Source organism: Centrocercus urophasianus, unplaced genomic scaffold, assembly GCF_019232065.1.
Source record: "Centrocercus urophasianus isolate 14NV4802_14NV808 unplaced genomic scaffold, USGS_Curo_1.0 seq_23, whole genome shotgun sequence".
In the NCBI taxonomy this organism is placed as follows: domain Eukaryota; kingdom Metazoa; phylum Chordata; class Aves; order Galliformes; family Phasianidae; genus Centrocercus; species Centrocercus urophasianus.
The window spans coordinates 245,077-255,164 of record NW_024884789.1 but is presented as its reverse complement, the minus strand read 5'-3'; the positions used below and the strand labels follow the sequence as shown (position 1 = coordinate 255,164).

The following is a 10,088-nucleotide window of genomic DNA, read 5'->3' as shown; positions in this document are numbered from 1 at the left end:
ACCCCCGCCGCACCGCGCATGTGCATCGCACTGCGCCGCCCCCGCGGCATGCTGGGATCGGTAGTGCGGGGCGGGGCGGCCGCGTCGGGAGAGCTCGGCGCTGCGGCTGCGGTGCTGCGTCGATTCGGTTTCGTTCTTTGGCGGTGAGGATCTGAGAGCGACTGAGGAGCACGTGACAAAAATTTAAAATCGAAAGAAAAGTTGCGCGCCCAACGTGGGGCTCGAACCCACGACCCTGGGATTAAGAGTCCCATGCTCTACCGACTGAGCTAGCCGGGCTCCTGATTGTGGCCTTGGTTTCTATTCCACTCACAGCACTTTTACATCACACACCTAGGGAATCCTGACTCTGAGAAATTTCACATAATACATTTCCTAGAAAAAGAATGTCTCAAAACTATGTAAATCAGTGTCAGTAAGAACACAGTCAAGTCTAGGGTTTTTTTTAATTATTATTATTACATTGTATTTTCAAATAGAAAATAGACTTCCCAAGACACCCTAATGAATAGTCGATCTTACCTCTTTTTTTACCAGGATACGTTCTTGGAAATCTCAGGGATCCTTAAGGATTTCTTTCAGTGACCATTTCTGCTCCTTAATTTATAACACTGCAGCGGTAGGCTAGCCACCTCACTAAAATGCAAAGAATAAAAAATTGAAAGAGATCTTTAATGGAGATGCTTGTTCCAGGTGCTGATGAGCAATGCTGATTTGGAAATCAACAAAAACAGTTTAAAGTTTTCTTTCTTCTTTTCTTTTCCTCAGTTTCCTAGGTGAAATTTGACAAGACCTGCTTTCTGAACTGCGGTGTCAGTTCCTGCCGCCCTGCGGCTCCTCCGCGCCGCCAGGGGGCGCAATGCGGTTGCTTGGCGCGCAGCACGTTCCTCACAGCGCCTCGCGCCACAAGGGCGCGAAGCGGGACGCTCGAGTCTGGAGGGGTTTGCTGGGCCTTACCGGCTCTTACCGGGACTAACCGTCTCTTACCGAGCCTTACCGGCCCGCAGCCCGGTCACAGCGGACCGGGGCAGTCCGCAGCCCTTCCGGGGCTCATTGGAGCGGGCGGTGGTATATAAAGTGCCCATCGCAGCTCGCTCTGTGGAGCCTTCGCACTTCAGCGCAGCCTCGCGCGGGGCGGGGCAGCGCTCACAGAGCCGGGCTGCTGTGGTGGCTGCGGCTGCTCGCGGCTTGGCCTGCCCGGATTTCCGTGGGCTTTGTGCCGTTGGTGGGGCTGGCAGGCACCGCACGGTGGAGCAGCTTTGTGATGGATGCAGCCGAATGCTCATCGGTGTTGTTCTGTAAAAATATTGCTTGTGGCTATCCTGCCGCATCTCTGTTTTCATGTTTTAACATCACTTCAGAAAAAGAAAAAAAATCCTACTCAGGCCAACAGAAGGTGAAAACATCTAGGAAGCGACAGGGTTTTCAGTGTAGTCTGGGAATACAGGGCATCCTCCAAACTGCCACGTTTTCTGAAGATATAAGAAAGCATTTGGAGTTTCTCCGTGGACTTCCTGCATGCAGTTTAGAACGTGGATGTTGGGAGAGCTTTAGAAATGCATTGCAGGAGGACCCGCTGTATAGATAACACAGCATTTCTTTGTACTGCAGGCTCTGATATCAGCCCACGCCATTTCTGTGGCTTCCCGCCAGCAGCCAGCACGGCAAAGCACGGCACTGGGGCAGCACCGCCCCGGGATGCAGAGGAGCTGAGAACAGCCCAGCCTGGGCAGAGGCAGGATCCTCTCCAGCACAGCAGTGTAAGTGCTGTGGGTCAATGCCCTGCTCTGCGTATCCGTATCAAGAGGCAGAAGCGGCCTCGCTCTCTTCTTTCCCTTTGGCAGAACTGCTGTAAACACTGCATCAGTTGCACAGCAGTCACTGGGTGAGAGTACTGCCTTACTGGAATTTGCCCAGGGCCATTCAAGAGCAATTGTTTTTAAAATGATGGGATGCTTTAAAATTTAATTGCATTCTTCTTTGTCGCTTGCAGAAGATGCAAATTTTGGCAAGTCAGACATGAACTTAGTGGTACATCCACTGTACTGTGTGTGCCCAGATTGCCACATGAGAGCAAAGCAGTGAGGCAGCATCCAGCAGGCCCAAAGTGTCAGACACTGACCTGGGTTTTGTCCTGTATAAAATATTTTATATGAAATATTTTTGTGGTGTTTTACTGTTGAATTTGGCATAGAAATGCAGAGTTCTGAGCAGGAATTGCTTCATTTAAAAAAATGTCAGAGAGCTCCACGTAACCAAAGCTGGTTATGTACCCATTAAACCTCACTCACAAGTAATCTTTCCGATCCTACTTATCTGAAACCAAACACTTGGTTTTGCTGTTCTTTAAACATTTTAGCCTTCTGGCTTAAATAGATAGAGCTAGGTGATGAGGTCCTGACAGGCACAGGGAACAGGCAAGGGAAGTGATATAACATACTCCGTTAGCAAGTCCTGTATTTAGTGAGGAAGGGACTATAATTTCCTGCAGCCTTTGTGCTCTGCCAAGGAGTTATTTAAATAAAACAAAATGATCCACGTGTTGTATTTCCCATTCTTTTTATCATGAAAAAAAACAAAACAAAACAAAAAAAAAAATCGGAAAATACAGAGATGTAAAAAGGGAAAGACTCCGGCCTCGTTTTTCTACTGGGGAAAATGGCAGCTGAAATAAAGCATTAACGAAGTGTCTTTCATTGGCGTTTGTGCAGATGTGCTGTGAAACTGAAGGGAGGCAGCGGTTTCACAGAGGAGCCAAAACCACGCACCTTCCCGGTAGGAAGAGATGATTTAGAGCAAATCTGCGTTTTTTCCTCCGAGATCTGAAGCTCACCACCGAACGCTATTGCTTTCCACTCCTCGAAGAAGCGGGTTGCCCGTGTTGAACGAAGTGTCCCCGCATACGGCGGCCGCGCGGGGTCACTGCCGAGCTGTGCCGGCAGCCGCGGGGCAGCGGCGGGGCCGGGCCGGGAGAGCGGCGGCGGCGGCGGGGCGGCCCCGCGGGCCGGGAGACGCTCAGTGCCCGGCCCGGCCCGGCCCTGCCCGCACCCATGTCGGCCCCGGGACGGCTCCTGCTCCTCGCCGCCGCGCTGGCCGCGGGCGTGCAGCGGAGCGGCGGCGCCGAGCAGCCAGGTGAGCGCGGGGATGCGTGCGGGGATGCGTGCGGGGATGGCCGCGGGTGCGGAGCTGCGGCCGGAGAGCTGGCCCCGGGGCTGCCCGGGTTCCCCGGCTCACCGCAGGCTCTCTCGATGCTCACGGACCGGAGCGCGGCAGCGGCTGGCTGGAGGAGCGTTGCGACCCTCTGAGGCCGGGGAGGTGCTTTACCACCAGAAATCTCCAGCACGGTTTCCAGGCACCGTTTCAGATTATTTATTTATTTATTTATTTACTTTGCTGCAATGACTGTAATTAGACAGTGGGAATGTGTGCATGGAAACTGGGACTGGCTCCCAGCTGTGCTGTGATGGTCCTTGGTCAGAGCAGAGCACCGTGACTAATATTTGTGGGATCAGCTATAAGCAGTAGCCCGTGGGAGAAGGTGAGGATGCGCTGCCAGAGGGCAGAGGTGAGGTGAAGCAGCCCAGACAATGCACGTACTTTGCAGGTACTGGGAACTGGCAGTAGGCACAGCTACCAGATCCAGCACACATCTGGGTAACTGACCCCAGTGAGCTGTCTTGGGAGCCAGCTCAAGCAGTAGGAGGAAAGATTGACTGTAAAGCTAACCACAGGAACCCTCTTTTTGCAGAGCCTGCTCTGTGGTCCTCCAGCAGCGACATCGTTCATCCAGTCAAGGTTGATGAGAGCGGATCCTTTCTGTCCTACGACTTGTCCCACCGAGCCCTTCACAGAAGGTCTCTTTCCTCCAAGAACAAGTTTCTTGCTTTCTATGAACTGCATTACAAAGGACAACCGCTGAAATTCAACCTGAGCCTTAACGTCAACCTCCTCACCCCTGGGTTTGTCAGTGAGAGGCGGTACGGGGGAATCGCCGGTGCCAAGATCCAGTCCCACACGTATAACTCCTGCCACATGATCGGGGAGGTCCGGAGCCGGACGCTGAAGGGAGGCCTGGCTGCGCTCAGTACCTGTGATGGGCTGGTGAGTATCAGGGTTCTCAGCCGACAGGGAAATAGCAGAAGCTGTGTGAAATCCTTTTTTCTTTGGAAGGTACTGGCAAAATTCCTCCTGATAGCAGTGGAGTCAAGATGTCATTGTGTAGGTTTGATGCTGCTTCGGATGACCTGACTGTAAATTTCCCATGGATTCCAGTAGTTTGGGAACTCTTGGGACTGTGTTTACTTGTGCTTGTGTCCGAATTCCCAAAGAGCAATTCCCATATGGCCTTCATCTTCTGGTACATAAATATAGGATTATGAGAAACTCATCTGAAAGCGTAGTTGATCGAAGCCTGGAGATGATGAAATATCTCACGATAATGAAATACTGTTTCATGATCATGTGGTTCATGTGTAGTGAAATCTCTTTTCACTAAAAGTGAGCATCAGCTGTCTTATTCCACGGCCAGTATTTTCAAAGGCAATAGGGACATTTAAGAAGGTAGGTTTTGCTGAAAGCCAAAGTCATTATCACTAGTAAGACTGTGGTGTAGGCACTTAGGAAGGCAAATTCATGTCTTTAGCATAAATTTGCATGTCTGCACTAGCTTGCATCTGGCTGGCACAGGTACTGGGTCCCCGCAAGGTTGAAAATCTCTCAGAGATTTGCAGAATCATTACGGTGTAACTTCATAACTCACATGATGCACAGACACTCCTCAAGTAGGGGTGTCTGCCTCAAGAGGGGGTTCTGCTTCATGTGGTGACCCTGCACAGAGCTGGCACGCACACGGGGTACAGGGCTGCTGCTGCTGCAAGTACAAATCAGCAGTAGTCCTCGTGCCCCACGTCTCTGCATTTGCAGAGCTGGTAATTCCTTGCCCTGGCTTCCTGCATGCTTCTCTCTGAGTCCCAGCAGGTCCTCTGGCTGCTGCAGGTGGCTTCAGTTCAGCTGAGGGCTGTGTTTGTGTTTCAAGCTTCCTGTGTTTAAAGAAAAGCAGTATGTGTCTGTATGTTGAGCTGGCCTGCTAAAGCATAATGGTTTGTAAATTGGAGGTCTGTGCAGGCCACACGAATCACAAATCTGAGCACACAGCTGTGCTGCTGGACGTAGCAGGAGCTCACACCTTCCCTGTGATGGGCAGGAGCTGAGGCACATACCTGGGGCTGTTCCCCATGCCGGTTCTGGGCCAGGATTTCAAGTTCAAGAAGTAGATGGTGCAGATGGAGTGGACATGGGAGGGATGCTGAGTGTGTCCAAAAGCTCAGAAGAGTTGGCTCTGGCAGCATAGCATGAAGAAGGTCATGAAAAATGCCGTGCGCATCCTGGGAGATGTCAAAGTTGCTCTTTTCCCACCAGATTTAACAGCATCTGAGGGTGTTCAGCACCTTGCCTTCATTGCTTACTGAGTTGGGGGGTCAGATCATTTTATTTGCACTTTCACTGTCAGTGCAGCAACTGGGGTTCTGCCAGTGAGGTTTGAGGTCTGAAGGAAGCCTGCCAAAGGGCTTGAGAAGGATGAGCAGCTTAGCCCAGAGCTGGGTACTGCAGTCATACTACTCTAATGCTGCCTGTGCATTAACTTCCTCCATGGCTTTGGGCAGTTTTTTCCATCTGAAAAGCTGGGTCTGTAATAACTCCTGTCTTCAAGGTGCTGAAGGAACTGGTTAACGGGGTTAACATCTCTTTGTGACTGAACTATGGATGGGAGAAAAAATAATACTCATTAAGTAATTCATTTTCTGCATAACGTGTCATCTGGAAACACCTTTTTTATGATGGAGAATCACATAATTAAGGCCTGTAAAATGGGTTGGAAATGAACAGTATCATATAAATGCTGTAGGTGTGTATCATTTGTTAAGGAGCAGAAAAAACTGTTAGCTCACAAAAGGCATCAGCACAATGCTGCCTGCAGCCAATAACCTGAGTGGTGAGAAAACTTCAGCCTTAAGTTGCTTCAGAGTTTTCCTGCTTGGTCTTAAAATAACCAGAGCTTTTTGTCAGATGCTAAACCAGAGGAAAATGCACTGACAACGTGCTTGTGTCTGACATAACGATCAAAGAAAGTAAAGTGTGTCACTGAGCTCTGTTACAGTGAATTACTCACACACACCTGGTAATTGTGCTAGGGTTACAGGGTGTGAACAAGGAACTCATTGCTGGTGTGGGACAATCTAGTTCTGGAGGCTACAGAAGCATATTGCATTTGTACACAGTGGCAATATCTTGCATTTCAAGGCCAGCTTTGCTTTGTTAGAAGCACTCTCTGCCTCTGAGCTGTAAAGCACAGATGGGCTGTCCCAAAATTCCTGTTGAAATAAGTCGCATAGTGCCTCAAAGGGACACGTTCCTCCCTTGTTCCTCCCTGTGCAGCAGCTGGTCCAGCACTTGGTAGATATGTAGCATGGGATAATTATTCCTTCTTTAACAACCGTACCTGCCTTTGAGATCAGTTTCTGAGTAAGGCTTCACCTTTCTTAGAAGGCTGTTAGAAGACTTCAGACTCCTCCTGTCAAGGATTCTAAAATGAAGCATAGTGCTGAATCTGGGTTGTGCTCTCCTGTGTGTAACATTTCACCTTCTGCTGCCTGCTCCTCTTGTTACAGCCTGTTGTGCATCAGTGTCAGGGAGGCAGGAGCAGGGATGTCAGTGTTGTGAGCAGTGGTGGGCCATGGCACGTGAGGTGCAGTGAGATTAGCAGAGCGTTTTAAACAGACCTTCCTGCAGACAGCAGAGCCCTCAGCATTCCCACAGAACCTCTGTGGGGCAGAACGCAGCCCTTGCAGGGCAGGCTTAACGGGGCAGCCATCTCTGCTCCAGCTGCAGAACCCAGACCAGGAGCTCCTGGTTGCTGGGGATGAAGCTGCCCAATCCAAGAGCTTCTCGTTCGGCAAATGCAGGTGCGTTTGTGTAACTGTTCCTGAGATGCAGTCTGGGGCTCTGCGATCCCAGGTGAGTCCATAACAGTGTGTTACAGCTGGGCCAGCACCGGCTCAAAATACCCATAAGAACAGCCTCTTTAGAGAAGACATGTTTCTGCCTGGAACATCTTGCAAATCTCTCCCCTCCTGATATTCGTACTAGGTGCGGACAGCTTCATGATTACATCTCTGTCTCTCCCTGCTAGAAAGGTGTGTTTCGGCTCATGGACGAGGACTATTTCATTGAACCAGTAGCCGCCAGCTTTCCCGAGGACGCAGCAGCACAGCCCCACAGGGTGTACAAACGCCATGCTCCTGAGCACCCGGGAGAGCAAGAGAGAAAGCAGCCAGCAGCATGGGCAGCCTGCGGTGTGCAAGGTATTTCTCCTCTCGTACCTCTCACGATGAACGGCTAGATCCTAGAATTCATAATTTGGGTTCTGTAATTTGAAGTACGCAGTGAGAAGGTAAAGGAATCAGTGCCAATCCTTAGTCTTCTAAGGTGCTCAGCAGACATGCTTATCTTAAAATCCGGGAGTGTTCAGCTCCTGTGATGCGATCTCAGCACCCAGCTTTTAGCTTGAAGGACACTGAGGTGAATGCTCTGAGTTTTGGAAGTTGCTGTGCTGGTTCCCTCCCTTTGCCACTTCTCTGTCTGGAAAGGAAATGCTCAGAGCACTGAGACGCAGCTGAGCTGTGGTTTTGTGGTGGTTTCTGTGGGTGGTGGGCGTTCTGGGCCCATTTGGTAGGTGTCTGCCAGCTGGCTTTGGGTTCCTTGCTGCAGGATGGCCAAATTTCTGAAAGTGTAGGCAAACAGTGGTTTCCACAAGCGTTTTTATTATGGGAAGGCTGACCACTGGTTCAAATTGTAAGTCAGGAAAATTTGCTTGCTTAGCAGCAGGCAAAAGTTCTCTGACATTCATGTGTGGAGCCCACAAGTCACAGGAATTACGGCAGTTTTTTTTTTCCCCTGCCAATTTTCCTGTATTTGCTTATGTTTCTCACAAGCATGCTGAACCTCAGGCCTCTCATTCATCTTTTCCTCCCAAGCCTGCTGCAAGCATCCTGTGATGTGGAGACTGAATATTTGTTTTTGATTCCTTGCAAACATCAGTTTGTGACTTGCCAGAAGCTTGGACTTCTGGAGTAAAATTTGATTTCCATGAGCTAAACACCACAATTCCCATTTACGCCAGTGAATCCAGGTTGTCACCATGGCCCTTCTGCCCAGCAGAATTATTTTATGGCAGATTAAATGCTTTCTGTATCCATAGCACCCTGTTGTACCAGTGTCAAGGAGCTAGCTGTCCAAGGCTGCCAAGGCTGCTCTCCCTGCTGCTTTTTGGAGAGGTAGAAAATCAGCAGTTTTTTGCACCCCCCCCTCCCTCAGGGCGTTTGTGTGGGGTCTCTGTTGGACAGTGATCTCTTTGCTTTCCTCCTGAGCTCCAGGGAGAGGGCTGGCCTTTCCTGGAAAAGGCAAGCAGTGGTGGCTCAGATGGACAGCACTGAGAGCTGAGAGCTGATCTGCAAGGTACAGCAGTCTGTGCTTCTTGCAGGGTATTTTTTGCTGGAGCAGAACTCAAAGGCTGCATTGCACAAGCAGAGGATCAGGGGCTGCAGTTCTGGCTCTGGGAGGGAGAGAGCATGAGGCTCAGAGAAGGAAGTTCGAAGTCTTTTCCATGATAAAATCCCAGGGCTAGTCATAAACTGGTTGACGCTGTTCTCAGTGAAGAACAATCAGTGCTTTGGGCAGCCTAGCTGCTGGAGCATGAACCCACATCCCCAAAGGCCGGTGCAGCTACACTGAGGTTTGTGTTGCCCTTGTTATTTTGGAGCTATTTTAACTCTGCCTAGCTGAGAATTGAATGTCTGCCTGCAGTAAAATCGTGTAATAGGCAGGTATCTGCCTTAGGAAGAAATCCTGGAGTCAAGAGAAACAGCAAAGGTACATTTCTACCCACAGTCTGGAGCAGGTCTCGAGCATGAGATGAGTCACTCACCTCAGAGCTGGGGCAGCATCCCCACAGCTCAGCAGTGCCTGCAGCTGGGAGCGCCGGCCTCCCACGCCAAGCCAGCAGCTGTAGGCTAGGATCTCTGCAGCTTTCAGAGCTGTGAAGCACGGATCTGTGTGCAGCTGTGACAGACAGACACAAGACAGGGAAATTGGAAAGATGGGATGCTTTACTTTTCCAGTCTGAATATTTGAAGTTGCATCTTCCAGTCAGTGTCTTACCAACTCCCTAGAGCTTCCCCAAACCCTTTTATTCAATAATCATGTTATCTTCAGGCATTCTTCTTTTAATCAAAATGAATAAACTGATAAGAGTAATAATGCTTCCTTCTAGACTTTGAAGCCTGTTGCTCTGTAAATGAATTTCCCTAGGTATGGTGTGGCCAGTGTGTAATATAGCTGAATCTCTATTTGAATCCAGAGCAGCAGTGTGGACATGATTTATGTGCCCTGGAAAGGGAGCTGAAAGTCTACAGGATTTGTATTACCTCAAGTCTTTCACCATCTACTGATGTATTGCTGGTTTTCTTTGCAAATGATCGCACACAGCCAGGCGGGGTTTGATCAGCCTGGTATTCAGTTCCTGTTGATGTCTTGTGCTGCGTATTGTGAGCCTGTATGTACAGCTGGGCAAGTGTGCGAGGGATCTTGAGGGGAAATGCCATACAGACCCTGCCAGGTAGCCAGGGAGCTGTGTGCACCGTGCTCTGCGTCCCGCATGGAAGCTCAGCAGCAAAGGAACTCCAAGGAAGCTGTTGTGATTAAACTGTCACAGTGGTATTAGCAATTCATCAAATTATTCAGATACTTAGGATTTTTCAGGCTGGGGCACAAAGTACAGCTAAAGAACACTATAGTCCATAAAATGTAAAAGTTCACTGTTAATGAAGTAAGGCAGAGCCCATAGAAACTGGTCATAAAAGCATTTCCCACTGTGTGTGATGTGGTTTGTGAAGCCTTTGCCCAACTTGGGGCTGACCCTGACCTTGATCTTGGAGCAGCGTCACAGGAAAAGTCTCGACATGAGAATTCCCAGTTTCTGGTGTGCATTGGCAGCCTCCAAGCTCTCCTCTGGCATCGTGTGTCTTTTGAGC

At 49.8% G+C, this 10,088-nt stretch overlaps 1 protein-coding gene and 1 non-coding gene across 2 annotated transcripts in view; one reads left to right on the top strand and one right to left on the bottom strand.

Moving 5' to 3' along the window:
• Window positions 1–206: 206 nt before the first annotated feature.
• TRNAK-CUU lies at window positions 207–279 on the bottom strand. The gene has a single exon. It is a non-coding gene; the product is annotated as a tRNA-Lys (tRNA).
• Window positions 280–3,050: 2,771 nt separating this feature from the next.
• The window catches only part of ADAMTS7 (ADAM metallopeptidase with thrombospondin type 1 motif 7), a 46,895-nt gene continuing 39,857 nt past the window's right edge, over window positions 3,051–10,088 (top strand). The window contains exons 1-3 of the mRNA XM_042824216.1: window positions 3,051–3,132; window positions 3,749–4,101; window positions 7,190–7,361. Coding sequence (XP_042680150.1) covers window positions 3,051–3,132; window positions 3,749–4,101; window positions 7,190–7,361 — 607 coding nt within the window. The remainder of the gene's footprint in view (window positions 3,133–3,748; window positions 4,102–7,189; window positions 7,362–10,088) is intronic.